Raw genomic sequence first — 22,037 nt, forward strand, 5'->3', positions numbered from 1 at the left:
GGTATCTGGAGAACAGGATGGCATTGGTTTTGGCGTGGTTGATCCCGATGCCGTGCACTAGGAATTGAGTGTTCAGGGCAGTGAGTCCGTGAATGAGGCGATCCCTGAGCAACGGCTCGGAGACAGAGGAGGCGAAAAGGCATGTGTCGTCAGCGTATTGGACAATGTAGGTGCCAAGTAGAGGGGTGAGGTCTGCAATGTAGAGGGTGAACAGGATGGGGCTCAGGATGGCGCCTTGGGGGACACCAGCCTGGATGGGTCGGGGGTCAGAGAGGATGTTCTCCACTCTCACCTGGAAAGAGTGGTCCTCCAGGAAAGAGCAGAGAAGGCGTGTCAGATGCGGGGGGATTGCGATGGCGGATAGGCGGCGGATGAGTTGAGCGTGTGGGACCAAGTCAAAGGCTTGTGCGAGGTCGAGGAGCACCATGCCCGTGTGTTTCTGCCGGGATAAGCCCTGTACCACCAGCAGTTCCACCCGGGCAATGGCGTGAGATGTTCAGTGGTGGGGATGGAAGCCGAACTGGTGATTGGGGAGAAGGTTGAGTTCAGTGACGACAAGGAGGAGGCGTTGCAGGATGGTCCTCTCCGCGACCTTTGATAGGATTGGAAGGAGAGAGATTGGTCGGTAGGATGAGGGTCGGGTCGGTGGTTTGCCAGGTTTGGGGATGGGGCAGACGATGGCTGTCTTCCATGAGGAGGGGAAGTGGCAGTGGATGAAAATTGCATTGATGAGCTTGGTGAGGAAGACGATGGCTTTCCGGGGTAGGTGGTGTAGGATTGGGGAGGGGATTAAGTCTGAGCCGGGGGACGCAGAGTGGCGGAATTGAGAGATGGCATTTTGGAGTTCCCCGGGGGTGAACAGAGGGAAGTTGGATGTGATGGGGAGTGGGGGAGGGCGATGTGGTGAGAGCGGGGGAAGCCTCGTCATAGGAGGAGTCTGATGAAAGGGAAGTGTTGGTGGCTGAGGCGAAGGTGGTTTGCAGGTAGGCGGCCACTGCCTCCAATCTCTCCTTGGCAGTTTCCGCCACTTCTGTGGGAGTGGTGATGGGTGGGATGGTGGAAGGGGTGGCTTTGAGTCGCCTGAGGTAGGACCAGAGGGAGTTGGTGGTTGTGGAGAGGGAGGCGAGACGCTGCGTTTCCTGCCGGGCCTTCCACTTCGTCGTCAGCCGGCGGCACCAGCCCCGCAGCAGGAGGAAGATCCTCCTAATGAGTGGGGACCGGTTGGCCTGCCAGCGAGCACGACAGCAGTTCTGGAGGGACAGAGCATCTCTGATGGTCTGCGGGAATGGGATGAGGCGGGAGCGGTGGGGGGGCGAGGGGGACATGATCGTGAGCCGCATCCGATATCGCACGGGTGAGGGTGAGGGTGAGGGTGTTGGTGTCAATATCAGCTGGGGAGTTGAAGGGGGTCGTGAGATCGAGGGAGTCGGAGAGGGAGTTCTGGAAGGCGAACCAGTTCGCCTTCGGGAAGTCGAAGCGGGGAAGGTGGGGGTTGGTGTGGGGGAGGTAATGGAGTGAGCCGATGACAGGGATGTGGTCTGAGGTGCCGGTGGTGATGGTGTGGAGGTTCCTTAATGAGGGGGAGGGCCGAGGAGAGGGCGAGGTCTAGTATGCTGGGGTGCCAGTTCTGCTCGGCTGGATAACGTGGGAGTGGGGGGGCATGAAGAGAGAGATGAAAGGTGCGGAGGAGCTGACGAGTGAACGGCCCCTTCTGTTGGCTGCCATGCAGCCCCAGAAGGGGTGTTTGGCATTGAGGTCCCCCGCAAACACGACGTGTGTGTCCAGCCTAACGAGGGCCACAATGTCAGCTGTGGGGAAGGGGTGTTGTGGGGGGAGGTAGAGGGATACCAGGGTGAGGGCGTAGGGACCTCCGTGGAGTCGCACAGCGACCGCCTCAGTCGCGGGGGATGTTTGGGTGTTGCGGCGATGGTGGGAGATTCTGGAATGGAGGAGCAGTGCCAACCCCCACCCCCCAAAACCCGTCGCGGGCGGGGCGGTGGGTGGCACAGCCGGGATCAGGAGTTGGTCGGTGGGAGAGAGCCAGGTTTCTGAAAGGAACACGACATTGGGGGAATGGGCCTGGATGACTTGGAGGTGGTCTGGGAGCTTGGGGAGGAGGGAGAAGGTGTTCCAGATGACGATCTTGAGGGGCGGTGTGGGATTCATTCGAAGAATGAGAGCCGGGCTTGAAGGAGTACCTCAAACTTTTCGGTTTTGGTGGGGGCTTGGGAGAGGGCAGTCATGGTGCGGCGGATGATGGGCAGGTAGCCTTTTATCCAGGAGATGATGGTGTGGAAGGTTTCGGTGAGGGAGGTAGCTTCAGCGGCGGTGGTTGGGTTATTTGTGGCCAGGGGAGAGGTGATTGGTGGGGGGAGGGGTTGCGTGGCGATGGTGGGCGGTTTGGTCCAGGTGTTTCCCTTGAGAGGGGGGAAATCATTGGTGGGAAGTGGTGTTGGGTGGGGGGTGCAGAAGTGGGGGTGGGAGCATCAGTCGTGGGTCTGAGTGGGTGGCGTTTCGTGTAGGCGATGAGTGTCGGACATTCCGGTGAAGTGGCGATGTGGGCACCGTTGCAGAGGTAGCACTTCCTCTTCTCGGGGCTGGTGGTGCACTCCCGGGACCAGTGCTCCCCAGTGCACTTGAAGCACCGGAGGATGCTGTCGCACTTGTTGGAGCAGTGGCTGGTGATCTGGCAGCGATTGCACTGAGGAACTCTGCAGGATCCACGGTACTTCTCCACCTTGACCACCCAGCTGCAAGGTTCCTGATCGGGAGGCGTTGGGGGGCTTCCCTCGTCTGATTCGTGGACACCAAGGATGGCTTGGTGTCCACGTCCAGGCCCATCCTCACTGGGACCACCGTCGACACTGGGTAGCCATCTTGAAAGAGTGTATCTCGGAGTTCGTCAGCAGTGGTCGCGAGGGGCAGTCGCTTTTTGACCACCCTGTCACATTTTTCATCGGGGTGTAGTCCAGTGAAGGGTTGGAACCCTTTCTGTCTCAGGGAGTCGTACAGTATGGTGTGGTCATGGGCATTTGATGTGTAGAAGGAGGTCTTGTCATTTATGCTGGTGATGGTGAGGATGCCAGTCAGCTGTTTCTGGAGTCTTGCTGCTGTAAGGAATGGTTGGGCGTGAGCTGGGACGATACAAGATATGAGTGGCATTTTGGGCTGTTGTGAGGGGTTGTTCTTGGCTGGGGCAGAGGATGGGCCAGGGGCAGAGGATGTGGAAGGCTGTTGGTGGTCATTACGTACAGTGCGTTTCTGTTGGTGCTGTCTTTGTGGTTTTGGTTCCGGTTGCTTCGTTGGGAGGGTGGGGGCGTCGTCATTGTCATCTGCATCCAGGTGCAGGTTGTCCGCGAAGCGGTTGCTGGTGGTTTTGGTGGAGGTGATAGATGAGACGGAGCCGATTGAGTCTGTCCTGGGGCGTTTGCATGTCTTTTTAGGCTTGACGAAGCCATCCTCCATGATAATGTCCTAGGGAGGTGGTGGCGTTTGGTGCACTGGTGGTGGTGGTCCAAGTGGTAGGTCAAGCAGGGCAGGAAGTTGTTCTTGTCGCTGTTGTTGCTGTAACTGGAGCTGTCGGAGTTGCTGGTTAATCTGTTCTTGCAGTTCTTGTTGGTGCTGTTGGTGGTGTTGTTGGTGTTGTTGGTGGTGGTGGTGTTGATGGTAGTTAGTGTTCGGGGCCTTACACATGTGGCTGAAGACTGGTGTGCTGCTTAATGTCGAGGTCGTGATCATTGTTGTTGTCATAGTGCATGGGAGGCTTGATGGGATAAGTCCATCAAATCGGCGCTGTTCGGATGCCTTTACACAAGCTGTTTGTGTTTTGTATTTCTCGTTCGGAGTCACTGGGCGCAAGGATGGGTCGGTATAGTTACTGTTTGACAGTGAAACAGAGCCATGAACGACACTAGTTTCGTTGTTGTTATGGGCATTTATGTACACTGAAGAGTTTCTTGGTGGTGTGGCAGTCAAATTGGGAAGAGAGGGATACTCCTCGTCTTTCCGCATCTTTAAAAGTTGGTAAAGTCACTAATTTATCGCTAATCAGAGTGAAAAATCAGAGTTGTTCTTGTTCTATGTTCACCAAGCAGCGCACAATCTTTCTCCTTGGCACCGAGCGCGCGCAGCGCTCCTGGGGGGACGCCTGCGAACTCTGTGTGTATATGTGCAGTAATTTGTTCACAACTAAAACCGAAAAACGACCAAACCAGTGAAACTGAAAATCAGTGCCTTATGTGGCTGGACTCGATTCAGGGATGCAAGTCCAAATTCACTAGATAGCCCCTAATCCAACAGAATTATGATTTTAATTAGAATACATGCTAGGACACGAAAATTTTTTGGCAGACAAGTTGTCATATTACCATTACCATGATTCCGTAAACTATGACGGTAGTTGGGAGTACATGCTGCCACCACCGAGGATCCCTTCAGCCCTGTTGGGAAAACCTGCACCTGCCATCCTATAGACAGACCCCAGACCACTCTAACACCAAACCCAGTTCTCTTCTTCAACACCCTGGCCAACCTCCTCAAGGCCATTCACCAGGCGCAGCGGACGAATACCACCACACAAGCCAGAATAACCAAAAGTGGATCACAGCTCTAGTTCACCCAGGGATGTCTTGAGATGGTACTGATGACTAGGACCCCAGGTAACATAAAGACACGTGCCCGAAGCTGTAAAACTTGCCACCTTACAGTTTTTTCACGATTACTTTCTGACAGGTCACCCGTGCATGAAGCACATCCAGAATGAGCCCTGCCAGATGTTCCATTGGTCTGGCATTTCCCACGATTTGTTGGATTATGTGATGAACTACCAAAAATTGCAGGAAAAGAAGGCGCATTGACCCTTCAGATTGTAGAAGCAGTGACCATGCTGGCCACACGAGCCCTTACATCTCGTCGCTATGGTGATAATGGGCCTCTACACGCAAACTTCCAGGTAGTCATTACAGACATTTTTACTTGGTGGAGTCTTTTCCAGTATCCAATGTTCGGGCCAGGATTGTGGGGATCCTATTAAGGTAGTCATCTTTCCCCATTATGGCTTCCTACAGATTTTTCTCAGACTATCGGTGCTAGTTCCAGGAGATGGCATTTGGACTGTGAACGATGGGACATCACTCACAACACACCACCATCCTACCACACACATTACAACACCAGTGAGTGGATTGACTAGAACATAAAAATCCAATAACATCTCCACTTGATGGAGGACCACTCCACTAAGCAAAAGTACTGCTTAAGAAGTAACACGAATGATGTTACCGGTCACTTGCCAGCCGAATTGCGGTGACGCCATCCCCGCTACCTCTGACTATTTAGACGTGATTTTGGTTCAAGTTTGTGATCTCAGGGAAGGTTCGGCCTTGTGGCTAGAGGTAGGGGTCAACGCAGTAAGGCCCCCCGAGCTGTAATGGCCACTCGGGACGCCTGAATAATAACACAAAGCTTCTGAAGATAGTTGGTGAATTTAATACAGCACAGCCCAATACATGGTGCTGCCCGTTCTGGCCGTAACTGTTTGCCCGACGCGACTAGTCACACGCGCAGCTCACTTCCTCAGTGGTGGCTCACGATTTTTATGCGCGTGAGGGGCGGACTCGTACACGTGATGCTAAAGTTACAAAAAATACACTCTGATATGGCACACGATATCTTGACGCACAATACACTACACTATTATCTAACTCTAAATAAACTGGGCTAGCAGCACGTAGGCCCGTGTCTCCGGCGACTCTACGTGGTGTCTAGGTGTGTCCCAGGGACTGAATCGTTATTATGTTTGGCGGCACAATGCCGTACGACGGTGATACATAAGCCCTGACATGACAGATAACACTTAGGCGAACAACTATTTCACTAATACATGACACTTGATAAACTGGGCTAGCAGCACGTAGGCCCATGTCTCCGGCGACTCTGCGTGGTGTCTAGGTGTGTCCCAGGGACTGAATCGTTATTAAGTTTGATGGCACGTGTCGCCTGCTGGCTGCCCCGTGCGGGCCAAAACTATGTAGCCGGTAGGCTAGGTTGGGCGTGAAGCGCCGACGTAAAACCACATAATCTCCCCACAGTACTTACGTATGACGTAGAACACTCATCTTGGAGCACTGATTGAATTAAGTTAAGTACCTCATGGTAAATTTAGGCCGACCGCGGAACTGAACGTAAAAGGTTGAAAAGAAATAACACTATTGAATACTACATGTCGGTGAATGCAAAGGTTGAAGGTTCCGTGTTGCGCGCAGGCTGCCGGCCTGGGTGAGCTCTCGAAGGACACTGACTGTGTCGCCGCGCGCGACCCCCCTCCCCCGCCAGCCCTCCCGCGGAAACGTGTGAATTTCGCGGGAAACTGAACCGGCCAGGTTCGGGACAAATCGCACAGTGAAACATGGTTTTGCAAAGACTGAATTATTAATTAATAAAAAATAATGTTTAATAAAATCCTGTGGAAAAACATAATTATAACAATTTGTTGTAGTGCGGCGGAAGGATATGCCACACCCGGCCGGATCCTTGCGCCGGCGTAGCACTCGTTGCATGGCGTTCGCCTCGTTGCACGAACTGCACTTTGCTGCGCGCACGGGCGCGTTCGGTGCACACGCTTTTGCGAGACGTTGGTGAGGCATAGCGGTCTATGCGACAGAGGAGCATTGGCGGTCGGCGTCAGCGGCATGGACAAAACCTAGCAGTTCCTGGGAAATGATGGGTGTTGGCAGCCCAAACAGACATGTAGAGGAAGGAGTTATGTCTAGAATTAGAAGCGATGTGGGAGCATGCCAGACAGCAGCAGAAAGCATTTCTTAAGGTTAAGATACTTCAGACCACCCATTAATCTACTCCCAACGACCCTAACCAGTGGGTATATGTGAGACAGCACTACTTCTGGGAAGGTACCCAAATAGTTTATGCCTGCCTGGCTCCTAAATAATCGTAGCTCCAACCAGGTCCTATTAAAAAAAAAACCCTCTTCACATGCAGTACACACACAAAGTGTCCATTCTGCAAAAGTACACATCGACAATTTGCACTTAATGGCAGACATTAGGAAATAAATTAATGATCTGGTTCAGCAAATTACACCAGTGGGTACGAACCCCATAAATTCAACTTCGAGTCCTGTGGAAATTGTATCCAGAAAAGACAAGGGTAATGTTAGGCTTGAATTCAAAAATTTAGCCCACCCCTCGCCCAACCTGTGGATGCAGAGACGAATGGATGTGCCACCAACTTCCATGAACCAGCCCTGTCAAATCCAGCAAAAACTCGCACTACCTGCCGACAGTGAATGGACGAGGGTAGCGTCAGCTCACCACACCTCTCAGAGCACTCCAATCGACCCTTCTTTGGAGAGGGAGGGGAACCACTCATTTGGCAGCTGGATGACGAAGAGGCAGAATCCGAGCTTCGCGAACCAGACTCGGAGGAGGAACCTGAGATCGAGAGACGGTTTCATCTCCGCAAGCGACAGGCCCCGAACTAGGAGTGTTGCCAAAGCAACCAGGAGTAGATGAGTCGCAGGAGTGCGACAATCCTGGGTAATATGTAGCCAAGTCCCAAGATGCCACTTTGTCCCGAGCCGAGCTCTCAATACCACCACCTGATGATACATCTGCAGGAAACACAAGCGCTCCCGCACCAATATGTTCGACCCAGAAGCACAAGGCTCCAGCCTACCTGCGATATTTCCAATGGGATATTTCTATGTTGCTACTTGACATTCCGGCGTGACAGCAGTGACCTCGTATCTACGTGGTACGACACGAATACGTAGTATAACAGGTCTCTTGAGAGACTATGAGTGGGATTGTACACATGGGCAGCTCCCGAACTCTGACCCACGCTTAAGTATGATGAAATCTTTACTGTACTTCGTGTGGTCTCGCCACACTTTCATGAAATAAACAAACCTAGATCCCACGCCTTTAATCGACGACCCAGTGCACCGATCCAGTGTGTGTGATTGAATGAAAGAAAGCAATTCCAAAAAGATGTTGATTTATTACAGGAAAGGGACCACATCATTTGGTGCCACCACAGCACTTAGCCCGTATCGTGTCAGTGTCTGTATACTTATGATAGATGGGTGATGACTTAAGCAGGGGTGCGGCGATAATACCGATTGTCCATCTGTTATGTTGCGTGAATGTGTGCGGGTTATGATACAAGGATGCAGTCTTATTGATAAGTAACATCCATAACATTGACCACGGTAAACACTTGACGAGCTACAAAACACAAAACAATGAACACTACAACATTATTGTTAATCTTAAACAGGCAACTAGTAAGGAGTCTGTGGATGGAGCTTTGGGCAGCTTGACATGTCTTGCATTTTTTCCACAATGGAATGGTGGGGTATTCACAAGAGAGGAATAGTCACTGGCCTTTATTATGGGTGAAGGGCCCTCATATGCATGTTTCTCACATGATCTAATTTGACCTAAATGCAGATTCCCATGGCTAATTCACTAGTTAGAAATTTATGTAGAAAGTTGAAACATTTTGTTCGTAGACAGAAGTCATCAAAAGAGAGTAAGTGTAGCAATGGTAGGATTTAAAATTAAATCCTCCGTGTTTGTCACCTACTTGATTTCAATAACCCACTCTGCCGTGTGTGATACTTTTATCTGGTTAACAAAAAATTGCCTAGTACACGTGAGTTTATTATTTTGTTTGTCTGTTGTTTTTGAATTGACACAGGTCCCAGGAAGGCACTAAATTGTTTTTAATATTAAATAATATCTGTGGTAATGCTGATAAACGTCATGGTGTGAACGTTACTTTAAGCTGCTTCGTGAAAAACCTGGCAGCTACACGTTACTTTCATAAACGTGTGCTGTGGCAGCCGGTGCATCAGTTTTAAAAACACTCGAGCCCTACACGCAGGGCTTGCAGATGGCGCACCGCGATCTCGTCTCCACACACCGAGTCTGGGGCTTGGAAAACCTTTTAATACCACTCTGTGAAACCAAAAGTTATAATAATGTACATTTGCATGTAGACATCTTAATATTATTATGTAGTGTGCTTTATATTTAGTTACAATATAAACATTTTAAATGCAAATATTTCTAATAAGAGGCCATGGGTAGGTTCCAGTAGTCCACCGGTTACCCTGCTGTGGTGTATTGATGCTGTATGGTGGAGTGCTTGATTTACACACTACTTAGTTACAGCAAACAAACTGTACATGACTGACTTGAACCCAGAGCTGTTGAGAGAAAGTAAGGGCGACAGACGACATAACATGAAGTTACACTGAAGAGCTTCAGTAGCTACACGTTAAGGCTGGTCAACTTCACAACATGATACAGTACATTCACAAAGTTTTATTCTGTTCCCAAAATAAATGGACTGGAAATGAATGATGATGTAGAAGTATGCCAATATTGCGGAGGATATTTCTAATTGGTTAGTTTAAGGTAGAAATCAAATGCTAGTTGAAGTGACAATTTTCTACTAATATTTGTTTTTATTTTAAAGTTAACTGAATCGCAGTCTCTGTAACAGCGGTATTTGCTTATAATCTGCCGATGCAATCTAGTACAGATAATTTTTTTTTTTGTTTGAACTTGAGGTAATTTTCAGTCACATTCCCAGTAACATAACCGGACCCGGTTGTTTAAATTATTCATAATTTGGTGCTTCACTCTAGAGCGTAGTTTTCCCCCAACTTAATTCACTTTCAACAAGAAGACCCTTTTCTCCAATGTTTCTGCTGTTTGATAACACGAATCGATTTTTATCATCTTCTAGCAATGTTCTTTCCATGTGTGGATCAATTAAAAAAAAAAAAAAAATATGTATTCTAATCCAGCTCATATTTATTGGCCATCTTGGCTACAGCCCTTTCAACTGTCCAAAACTCAAGATCCTTACATCACTACCAACCTTGTTACTTCATATTCTTTACACTGATCAGCAATGACTGAATAGTTACCATATGATCAGTTAAAATATTTCCAAACATAACAATAGACGTTGGATACATCACATTTTTCATTGGTTATCTTTATTGATCAAGAATTAAATTGTAATACAATTATACAGGTGCACACAGTTTTGCTCATGGCCTGCTATGCACTGCTGATATTTTTAAATTGTGAACCCAGATTTCAGCTTAAAATTAAATTTTTAGCCACAACTGTGGGAAATAATATCGATGTGAAATGTTTTTCACTGGGCTCCTCAAAATTGAAACATTCCCAGTGATGAGTCCAAACATCACAAACACAGTTCAGTACCTCTTTATTCCATTGAATAATAATTTGAAAATTTTTTTTTGGTTCCTGATTTTGTTTGCAGAGAGTAATTATCTCTGCATTCTGTGCTATGAATACTCCATCCTTAATTAAAACAAAGGTAGAGCTACAAGTTAAGTAGAAGATTTAAGTTGAATCTTTAGACACCCACACAAATCATTTTAATATACACTTACATACAAATGTATCTAATCACCCCTTCCAAAATACTGCATTAAATAAACCTTCCAATGTACACAAAACTATGTTTTTTTTAAATGGCATAATTGATTATTTTAAAACATTTTCTGTTTGAAAGCCAAATGTTTTTACTTTACAATGTCACCATTATCATAAAAATTTCTTCAGTATTTTTTTATTTATAACATATTTTGAATAAAAGACCATATACTTTTTGTAAATATTTAATAGCCATAGCAAATTTAATCAAACGTTATAATTTAAGCATTACTACGTTAATAACACAATATTTTAAAACAAGTTTCAAACTATGTGGTTTCTAATGTGGTATTAACATATTATGAGTTTGATGATCACAAGTACTTAGGTTTGGAACCCATCTATTTCTATATAAATTTTACGATTTCTTATGTGACTAATTGTTATATTTTAACACCACAGTTAAAGAAAATTATACATAATATATATCTTATTATGTTTATGTAAGTGTTATAAAAATAACACTATATACACAGTCCAGTCTGTTGATTTGGTTATATTATACTAGGTAAGCAATTAAAATTTATTTTTTAGTTACAATAAAAATAAATTCTATAAAAGATATTTGAAATGTTTGAATGGGTTAAAGCGAATATGTGTATATACATAAATAAAAATAAAATTGATGTTGTGTTTGATGCATGTTTATTTTTTTTATATTTAAAGTTTCATTCCAAGTTTGATGAAATGTCACCACCTATATAAAATTCCTAAAACCATTCCCACTACCCTCTCCCGCCCCTTAAGGCGCCCGTCTGGCTGGGAGTGTATCCCCACAGGCCAGGCGGTCCTGGGCAGCCCTCAGTGGCCGGGGCTGGAACTAGTCTGCAGCTGTGGTCCCGGCCATGTCCCCTCTTCCAAGAAGAGTCGCAGCCCGTAATAGGGTGTTTGTAAACCTCCCACTACTGCTGCTGCTTTCGACAACCTCCTGGCCATTGCTCTCACTAGACATGTATCTGACTCTTGAAAAAAACATGAACCTAAAATAAGAAAATAAACTTCTAAAATTTTCCCTGCGAATCACTGCTAAAACTTGTTTGGGTCATCAATATTCTAAACATTGTATGACATAAGTCATAACAATGTCAATCTAAATCTGTACACTGTGCTACACGACAGCAAAGATAAAAGTTTTAAAACTGTCTCAAACAGCCTTACAAACACTTTCTGTTCAAATCACGAATCCGTAATTTTTAAGATTAACAAATTTATCTCTCAATCTGTCTTGGGTGTTCGAGTTCGCTAGTTCGCTAGTTTGTTCTGTTACCAATTTAACACAGCATATGTGAGATAGACCTACAGGACATATCCGACATTTCATAGATCAGTTCGAAATAATGAATGAGAGAAACACTTAATGTTTATTTGCAATTTAATATATTAGTTGTTTGTACAGTTATTTTAAATTTTATCCATTCATGATCTAAAAAATTATCTTGTAAAATTATGTAGATTTAATTTATTCTTAACACATATTTAATTTCTTAGGTAATTTAAAACATTAATTCAGTGTATTCATGTGTTATTTATCCTAAATAAGTACACACTTAAAGACAAATACAGTTGCTTTATAAATACAAACAGTGGGTAAGTATTTATGTACCAAATTGAACAAAAAAAATCAATATTTAAATTTTATTACAAGTTCCATTAAGACAAATTTAGGAAAAATATCATAAAACATTACTAAAATTTTAACTTTTCACAAAAAAATTTTTAAATAAAATATTGATGATTAAATTTAAATTTCAAAAATAGTATAAAACCAAACTAGGAAATGTCAACCTTGCCTTCACTTTAATTGCATCATAGTACTGACCATGCAATTATAAACCAATTTCACGCATATTTCTGTAATTTTGTACGTGCACTGACCTAGACGAATTATACATCAATGGTACGAATGTTGTACCATTATAATCAATACTTTGAGGGCGTACCGGTGTTGAGGTGAGAATATCGGTGGAAATTTATGGGCGCCACCACGTGAGTGGGCACGTGGACCCGGCTGAAGGACTCTACCTCAGGGCGTTACGTGGCCCGTGTGCGGCGAGATATTAGCCCTCCAGATGTTATATGCAGCTCCTGTACCTAATTAAGCCCGCTCTCAGCGTCGGGCACGCTTCTAATTACCGCAATGGGCTCTCAGGGCGTCCCACACGACGCTGACCAGGTTGGGGACCCACGTGGCCCCCCGAACACAAAATACGTAACACAGTTAATTGGCTTTTATTCTACTCATGGTACACGTCCTTACACGATCCTCCGTTGATACAACTACAAAACGCCCGAGGCAAAAATCAGATTATGTGAAGAGGCGAGCCACGCACGTGGCCGCCTCAAGCCGTTACTTAATGCACCGATGAGATAAAAACTCCGAGGAGTGAATAATTATTACTTAAGCAGTCTCTCTGACCGAGAGAGGCCCCGAGGAGGAAAAGAAAGCGATTTGAATAAATTAATTTACAGAAACTACTAATCGGTGAACCAACGGTGATGTCCTCGGGGTGTCTGCAGAGACGTCCGCTCTCGGCCGGCTGTAGAAGGAGACTGGGGCGAGCTCATCGCTTGCGTGTGGCAACATGGCGCCCTTCACGCCGAACACAATTACCGTTACAACTTTGCTGTCGTGTGCCCCGGGTTACTATTAGAAAATACATAAATCCTTTTACAATAATTATTAAATTACTTCCATGTACAGACCGTCTGTAATAATTACTTATAAGCATAAAACATGGTTCAAATGAGTTGCATGCTAGTTCCTCCGTCGCCCGCTAGGGAGCGTCCTTGTTCGTGCTTGGACTTATTTGATAACAAAAGATCATGAAGTTATTAATTAAAAGACACTCACATGCATAGTCATCGTTACACTGTTTTGGGGCGGAAAGAAAAAGGATTACAATATTAATTAATATATATTAGGGGTGCGGCGCACTGCAGCTAAGCGCCCTCTTGCTGTAGTTCGTGGTGCGCAGTTCGAATCTCACACGGCTACGTACGTCACGACACAAATGCCGGGTAGGAAAGGTGGTGGGAAAGGGAACGGAGGATTATCAGGCTCGTGGGGCGAAGCCCCGGCTGACTTCAACTTGTTAAAACAAAAAGTCCTTTCAACAATATACACAAGGTGATAAAACTCAGAGTTTAGCGATGATTCAAAATATTGCACTACATGACAATTTACTCTGAAAATCACTTAGATTGGATGCGAATATAAAAATATTTTGAACTCAAACCATAAACAACATTAAAAAGCCATGTAGGTTCTTGATGCGCACATGTACTGTAGAACTGTAAACCTTTAACCAATATGCACATGCTCACCCAACATGCGGAGTAAAATGCACAATTTTAAATAAACAAATCCAATAAATTAATAACCACAGGAGTACTAACATTTGACAAAAAAGAGCACAAAGTACCCGAATACAACATAGCTTTGGTTGCTCCACAGAAGCGGCTAGTTTTTATATTTCAATCTAAATATCAGTTCAAATATTGCGAGATGTATCAACTTTTTTTATGAGTAAACATCTTTGCTGTCGGTATATTGCATTTGGTAGAAGTAATTTCATGAAAACGGAACGGAAGTAGATAAACGGAAATGTAACACAAAGATGGTGGACCCACTTGTACCAACATAAACCCATATATATACACTTTAGTAAAAATCAGGGGACACACATATCGGTGTTTCAAATGAAACTTTTTGAAAGTGAAACTACCCAGGAAAATATTTGGTAAACTCAAATAGTCACAGTAAAAAGGGTAAATCTGTATTGTACGGATTAGCGCCAAAAAAAATCGTACAAATATGAAATAAATTTCATTATATGCTCTTTTATGTCCTCTTTTCAAAACCGCCTGCGGAGATTAAAAATTCCAATTACTTTTGGAGATATCGCCGTTCTTATTTTGCAATACAAGCCCTATGTAATCATTCAACAGGCGCCATTTTATATTTTGCCGTGTGTGCGTGAATGCATAAATAACAGAAATTTTCCATTAGGTAAGGTTAGTTACATGATAAATACTTCAAAATAAACGGAAATTAAAAATAATATCAATTAATGTTACTTGTATAGTTTTAAGTATTTATAATGTAACTGACCTGACCTAACTAAACGGGACAAAGGTAGATTAGGTCAGGTCAGCTACAGTATAAATACTTTGAAACTGAACGGACATTAAAAATAATAAAAATTAATTTTAATGGTTGTTTAGTTTTAAAGTATTTATAATGTAGCTGACCTGACCTAACAAACCGGGAAAAAGGATGAACAGTAGGAACTCACGTAATTTTCTTTTTACGTGATGTAGTCGTTCAACTACGTCGCGAAAAAAAAAAAAATCATACTTGTAAACAAGCAACAATGGGAACGCGGGAAGCCTACGATTCACTCATCCTTCTGGACATACCCGAATACTCACGTTGGCAAGCCTTCTTTCAACAGACGAGAGGCGAACGCCCGATCGTGCATCTTCGGTTTTTTTTTTTTTTGTTTATTGTAAATAAATATGCAACTCATGAAAACTAATGGTCAATTAGGTATTGTTAGCTATATTATAAATACTTGAAAACATTGTGGATGGTTGATTTGGTTAGGATAGCTACATTAAAAATACTGTGAAATCATGTTAACGGTTTCCTAGCGCTGGATAGCTACATATTAAAAAGTTATTTGCTAAGCAACCATAAAATGATTTTACAGTTTTTTTAATGTAGCTATACTTACCTAATATAACCAACCATCCACAGTGTTTTAAAGTATTTTTAATTACTTCTTGCTAATTTTAAGAAAAGAAGTCTTGCCAACGTGAGTATTCGGGTATGTCCAGAAGGATGTGTGAATCGTAGGCTTCCCGCTGAACTCCGCATCAGTGCACATCACGAAAATTAAAAAATTCCATATCTCCTAAAGTATTTGGAATTTCTGATCTCCGCCGGGTTTAATGAAAAGAGGAAGTTAAAGAGCACAGAATAAAGGTATTTTGGGATTTTTTAAAAACATTTTTAAAAAAATCGCCAAAAAATGAATATTAAAAAATTCGATATCTCCAAAAGTAATTGGAATTTTTAATCTCCGCAGGCGGTTCTGAAAAGATGACGTAAGATAGCATATAATGAAAGTTATTTCATATTTTTACGATTTTTATTGGCGCTAATCCGTACAATACAGATTTACCGTAAAAAGCACTCTCAAGTTGTAAAATACCTAAGAAACTGACACTACAATGACTGTCTATAATTTAATTCAGCTTTTTGGAAATACACCAATGCAGTGTTGCACTGTTAGTCATAGGAAAAATTCTGAAAATCAAAAAATATATAAAAATATTAAGATAAAAATTCACAGAAAACAAGACCAAATCAGCTTATGTGGGATAAACGGAGTCAACATTGACACCAACAAGCATATGGCAAAACAAAGACAATAGCATGGACATAAAATGTTTAACATATAAATATCATACAGCACAAGAATTCCGTTGAAGGAACTTAGTCATGGAAAAAGTAATATAACAACACAGACAAACACAGTGGGCTAACAACGACAAGACAGATTAAATGTAGCTGAAAACAAACCTGGACAATGCAGCAAACATATAACCACAGCGATGAAGGTAAAAAAGTTCTATGGACAAAACAACGATGATAGCAATGACTAAAACAGAACATTTCCAATGAGAACAGTTGTGACGTTTCGGGAAGTAATATCTGTTCCCTTCATCAGGCACAATCAGACTGATATTGGACACTGCAAAAAAAATAATGACCCTCCAATCTCAGTGTTCCAATAACTTGACTTTCCTCTGCAAATACAGTAGCAATGGTGTCATCCCAAATGGATTTACTCTAAAGTGCCCTGTTACCCAGACTGTCCTTGTTCACCATTTTCGCACAAAATCTTCAATTCCATTCCGATTTATTCCCCATCAGAAACAGTTTCTTTTCCCACTACCAAATCTTACGCGATTCTAGTTAAAGATTCACCTGCATCAATACAAAATAAGGCTTGGTGCTTTTGCTCCATTGTTACAGTCACTTTCTTATGTTTAGTAGCCATTACGTTGCTCTTAATAGGTGCACACAATAAGACACTGGGACTCAATAAAAATAACTGTCACAAGCACATTCACTGTAGGGAACAAAACAAAACCACTCGCAGGTATAGAGTGAGTCACTCCAATGAATACAGGCCATGAGTGGAAAACTGGTGGCAAGACTTCCGGCAACTGTGGGCAGGCTGACCCTTTCTTATCTTAGAATTGTATTGTCTTCTTTTCCAGTGCCACAACATCTATTATCATTAGAGGCACTGAAAAATCGTAAAAACGATATAGGCGCGAATAAAAGCGACAAAATAGTTTACCGACGAATAAACGCTACAATCCCGTTTTGAGAAGTAATTATTAAAATTTCAAGCAATATTAAAACTTCCAGTAAATTTTAGGTTTACCTAATATTTTTAAATAAAACATCTCTTATTATTAACGGCCTAACCTCATACAATTAAGAACAATCTTTATTTTACGCATCTTCTTACCATGTTTGAAGATTACCTAATAAACGGTGACGATGGCGAGCCATGTAAACAATCAACACGATCTATGAATCTTGTAAATAACACGAAACACAATTTAAATACGCATAGGCTCGCGCGGAAACTTGGTTAACGGCAAACGTAACGTACGACCCAAACAAATGTAAACTATTAAAGTGAGACCACCCTCTGTGGTGAGACGTTGATTTACGTGAATAAATATTTTCATGGGAAAGAAAGTGAAAACATTTAAGCGGCCATGTTTGCCAACGTGTGCGTGCGTGTTATTAACACAAGCAATCAAACTATTTACTGTTAAATGACAACTAAAATATAAAAATACATTAACTTAAGTTTACAACACACGCAACTTATATTTGGCAACTACAAAAAAAAATTACAAAAATCTACTTCAGTCAAATTAATTAGCACTTTAACGGGAAAAAAATATGGCAGCAATGTAGCTCTGCTTTTGTCGCTCATTTGTTGAACGTACCTAGTGTTTACCTAATTTCCTAACCCGAAAAACAAACGGTAATCTGTGAAACTAAAATATTGCGCTGCAATTCACAATAAAATTAAGGTTATTAATGTCGGTTTTCTGTATCGCGTTCGCGTACAATGCAGTTACAACTATAAAATATTTTTTTTACCATTATAGGACGGACAAAATCTGTTACCGTACATTCACGTGCAGTGTGCAGAGCAATACAAGTCACACCATTTCTATGTTAGTGACACTAAGGCTGTGTTCCAAATAATCCACTCTCGCACTTGCACTCGTGCTCATACTCACACCCACAATTCCTTGCGTGCAAAGTACATGCTCCATGCGTGCTCGCCATTTGGAACACAACCATACTCCAAAGTAAACACACCCATGTGGTAGGCGGCGACGCGACGTGTGTTTATGTGTAGGTTTTGATTTGTGACAATGGAACACGCAGTAGGAGCAATTGCGGCCCTAATGGTAGTAAACCAACAACAGAGACGTTTACGACGGCAACGGTTACGTTGCATTGTCCAGGCAATAAACAGGAGACGGGTAACATAACCTTAATTATAACACGATCCTTGCAGCAATGATTGGTACTGGAGGTACACATGAATACATCGCGTGTTGTTTAATTACGAACAGGTACTTACAATGAAACGTGCATTGTTCATTTGCCATTGTTTAGATCAATAGTCCAGACGTAAACGTAAACAAACAATGGTTACGAGAGTACGCAACGAGCATGCATTCAAACGCACTCGATACGCGCACTCGTTCTCGTGCTCGCACTCGACTATATGGAACAACACTCTCGTGACGTCACTTCCGAGAGCGAGTACGTGGCACGCATGTTTACCTTTTGGAACACAGCCTAACATACTTATGTGCAAAGCTTGCAACATCAGCATAAACTGGGAGAAGAATTAAAATTAAATCTATATAAATGCTATATGGCAAAATATAAATGCTACGAAAAGCCATTATAAACGCTATTTTCCAGTGCCTCTAATTATCATCTTTTATTATTTATTTATAAATCAGTCCAGATTAACCGGATGTCCGGACTAGAATGGATCTGATTCACAAGACTAGTGCAAAACAAATAAAATAAATTAAATAATTTAAAAAAAATTTAACTTTTTGTAGTTTTTTACGTCAACATTTTGGGCATACCATCTGAATTTATGTAAAGCGAAAGTATATGTTAAACAAAGAATACATACCGGACATGAGGTACTTTGTGTTAGATGAGTTTTATAAGTTTTCCCTCAATTTATACTTTCCAGCAATATTGTCAGTGAAACAATCAAAGTATGTGTAGTATTGTTCGAAGTGTTTATTAAAAATTAAAAGCAAACCAAATAGTTATTTTTTTTTACCAAAATATTCTCAGTAGGTACTATATTAGTTGTAGCAAAATACTAAACCCGTAATAAATTAGTATTAACTTTTATGTATGCCAATCATGTTATTAATTAGGAGAATGTTCTTATGCGGATTGTAGTAAACTGTACTAAACAAATGTACATATTTTAATTTTGTTTTGACAAACAGAACAATATTGCATGTGCAATGTGGAAACGTATGGTTATTACAAACCTCATTATTACAAAGTGGTTAATTTTCTGAACCCTCAGATTTGTAATAATAAGATTTCAATGTAAATGTATAACATAGAAAGTGGATCTATAACATGAGATTATAAAATATAAATAAATAAAAAATTATAAAAATATAATTTTTTTTAAAGGTTTTTCTCCATTGAATGTAGGAACAATCTCTTCAGACCAAAATGTTCGCTAAATTTAGCAGAAATACTCAACACGAGAAAATGTTTTCTCATTTGTGTGTACGAGAGTGCCGCGTAAGATACCTCGACGTGCTAAACTTAGCAGAACATACAGAACAAGTATAAGGTTTTACTCCAGTGTGTGTAAGAGAGTGCGTCTTCAGATGTATAGCCTGGCTAAACCTAGCAGTACATACAGTACAAGTATAAGGTTTTACTCCAGTGTGTGTAAGAGTGTGCTGCTTCAAAGAACTAGCATGGCTAAACTTAGCAGTACATACAGTACAAGAGAAAGGTTTTACTCCAGTGTGTGTGTGAGAGTGCTGCTTCAGAGAACTAGCCTGGCTAAACCTAGCAGTACATACAGTACAAGTATAAGGTTTTACTCCAGTGTGTGTAAGAGAGTGCGTCTTCAGATGTATAGCCTGGCTAAACCTAGCAGTACATACGGTACATGAGAAAGGTTTTTCTCCAGTGTGTGTAAGAGAGTGCGTCTTCAGATTACTAGCCTGGCTAAACTTAGCAGTACATACAGTACAAGTATAAGGTTTTTCTCCAGTGTGTGTAAGATTGTGCCGCTTCAAAGAACTAGCATGGCTAAACTTAGCAGTACATACAGTACAAGAGAAAGGTTTTACTCCAGTGTGTGTAAGAGAGTGCCGCTTCAAAAAACTAGCTTTCCTAAACTTAACAGTACATACAGTACAAGAGAAAGGTTTTTCTCCAGTGTGTGTAAGAGAGTGCTTCTTCAGATTACTAGCCTGGCTAAACTTAGCAGAACACACAGAACAAGAGAAAGGTTTTTCTCCAGTGTGTGTAAGAGAGTGCTGCTTCAGATGACTAGCCAGGCTAAACTTAGCAGTACATACAGTACAAGCGAAAGGTTTTTCTCCAGTGTGTGTGTGAGAGTGCTGCTTCAGATGACTAGCCTGGCTAAACCTAGCAGTACATACAGTACAAGAGAAAGGTTTTTCTCCAGTGTGTGTTAGAGAGTGCTGCTTCAGATTACCAGCAAGGCTAAACTTAGCAGAACATACAGTACAAGAGAAAGGTTTTTCTCCAGTGTGTGTAAGAGAGTGTCGCTTCAGATGACTAGCCTGGCTAAACCTAGCAGTACATACAGTACAAGAGAAAGGTTTTTCTCCAGTGTGTGTTCGAGAGTGCTGCTTCAGATTACCAGCAAGGCTAAACTTAGCAGAACATAGAGTACAGGAGAAAGGTTTATGGCCTGTGTGTGTATTAGTGCGTTGCTGTATTGGAATACAATTGCTAACACCTTCTTTTTCTGCGGATTTAGGGTGACAGTTTGTGGGGCATGATAATTTCATGGGGTCAGTGTTAGTCACTTCTGGCTTGAATAAGATGCAGGTGTCTGGTGAGTCTTGGGATCTGTGGCCCATGCATCCAGATGAAGTGTTGCCATGGTAACCCACACAGCTGTGTGGTTCATTCCATACAGCTGCTGTGGCTAGAACAGAAACAGGAACTTTTCATAAGTACACAAAAAGAAAAATTAAATGAATAAATTTTTTTTATTTCCATGACCTAAATTAATTGATACTAGTGTACCAAGGGCAGAAGCACCAAGGATTGGGTATATTGATAATAAAATTAAAAAAAAATTTTTTTTATTTGTAATTACATTATATCACTTGCCTCACAGAAACAGGATACAATGAAAAAAGTATAAATTCGCTTTTCTTCACAGACCAATATCATATATTTAGAAATGACATGAATGTCAGATTTATTAAGGATAGTGTTCAGTGACTTTAAAAAAGGACCATTTGTATATATTTCTCATTTGTTTGTGCTCGGAGCGGGTACACATCGTTTGCCCTACAGGCGTTTGCCCTAAATGTAGGGCAAATGCCTGTAGGGCAAACGACTTTAGGGCAAATGCCGTTTAGTGCAAACGACTGTAGGGCAAACGCCGGCAAGCACTTATGTTTTGGATTAACGAAACCACGCCAACTTTTAGGGCAGACGCGTGTAGGGCAAATGCCTGTAGGGCAAACGACTGTCGAAAAACTTATTTTAGGGCAAATGCCTTTAGGGCAAATGCCGGAGCTTGGTCCGAATGGGATTATCAAACATTTTGTGCAAACGCCTTTAGGGCAAATGCCTGTAGGGCAAACGCCTGTAGGGCAAATGCCTTTAGGGCAAACGCCTGTAGGGCAAATGACTTTAGGGTAAACGAAGTTTAGGTTATTTTGGGAAATGTAGGTTTTTTCAATTATGTATCGATTCAAACAGTGTTCTTGTAGTTTATATTTCATCCGCAGGGAGCAGTACCTAAATAAATGTTTTCCCTCTGAATGCAAAGTTTACAAAACCGTCGCTAGATGGCACTTATGTAAGCCTATATCGAGGTTTGGTGGGAATTCATGTAGTATGAACTTCCTAGATTTACCAACAGATGGTTCCCTGTGCTAAGTTCAATGTTATCGAATATTTTTTCTGTAAAATATTTCGGAACATTAGGTGATGTAAGGTCTTCGACCAAAAAAAAAATCGTATAATAAAAAAACAGTATTGGAGATTTAACAAAAATATCGCTGGGAAAAGGTTCAACTTTTTTTCCGGGGCTTTTCTTATTTCAATTTCAGCTGTGAGACGCGCATTACGCTATGATTACTTAAAATATTACGAGCATATAGGTAAATAATGCGAATGCTAGCTGTTCATTAGCAAAATAGTACTAATGC

At 42.3% G+C, this 22,037-nt stretch overlaps 1 protein-coding gene across 12 annotated transcripts in view; it reads right to left on the bottom strand.

Annotated features, from left to right (window-relative positions):
* The window catches only part of LOC134541305 (gastrula zinc finger protein XlCGF57.1-like), a 531,604-nt gene that overhangs the window by 317,062 nt on the left and 192,505 nt on the right, over window positions 1-22,037 (bottom strand). For 2 of the 12 annotated variants that reach the window (XM_063384641.1, XM_063384657.1), the window contains one exon: window positions 4,995-20,797. The exons of 9 other annotated variants lie outside the window; for them this stretch is intronic. In XM_063384641.1, the coding sequence (XP_063240711.1) occupies window positions 19,380-20,797 (1,418 nt within the window). In that variant the 3' untranslated portion in view covers window positions 4,995-19,379. Of the gene's footprint in view, window positions 1-4,994; window positions 20,798-22,037 lie in introns of those variants that run through there. One more of the 12 variants, XM_063384642.1, reaches the window with a different exon arrangement.

This window comes from Bacillus rossius, chromosome 18 (assembly GCF_032445375.1).
Source record: "Bacillus rossius redtenbacheri isolate Brsri chromosome 18, Brsri_v3, whole genome shotgun sequence".
NCBI classification, from domain to species: Eukaryota; Metazoa; Arthropoda; class Insecta; order Phasmatodea; family Bacillidae; genus Bacillus; species Bacillus rossius.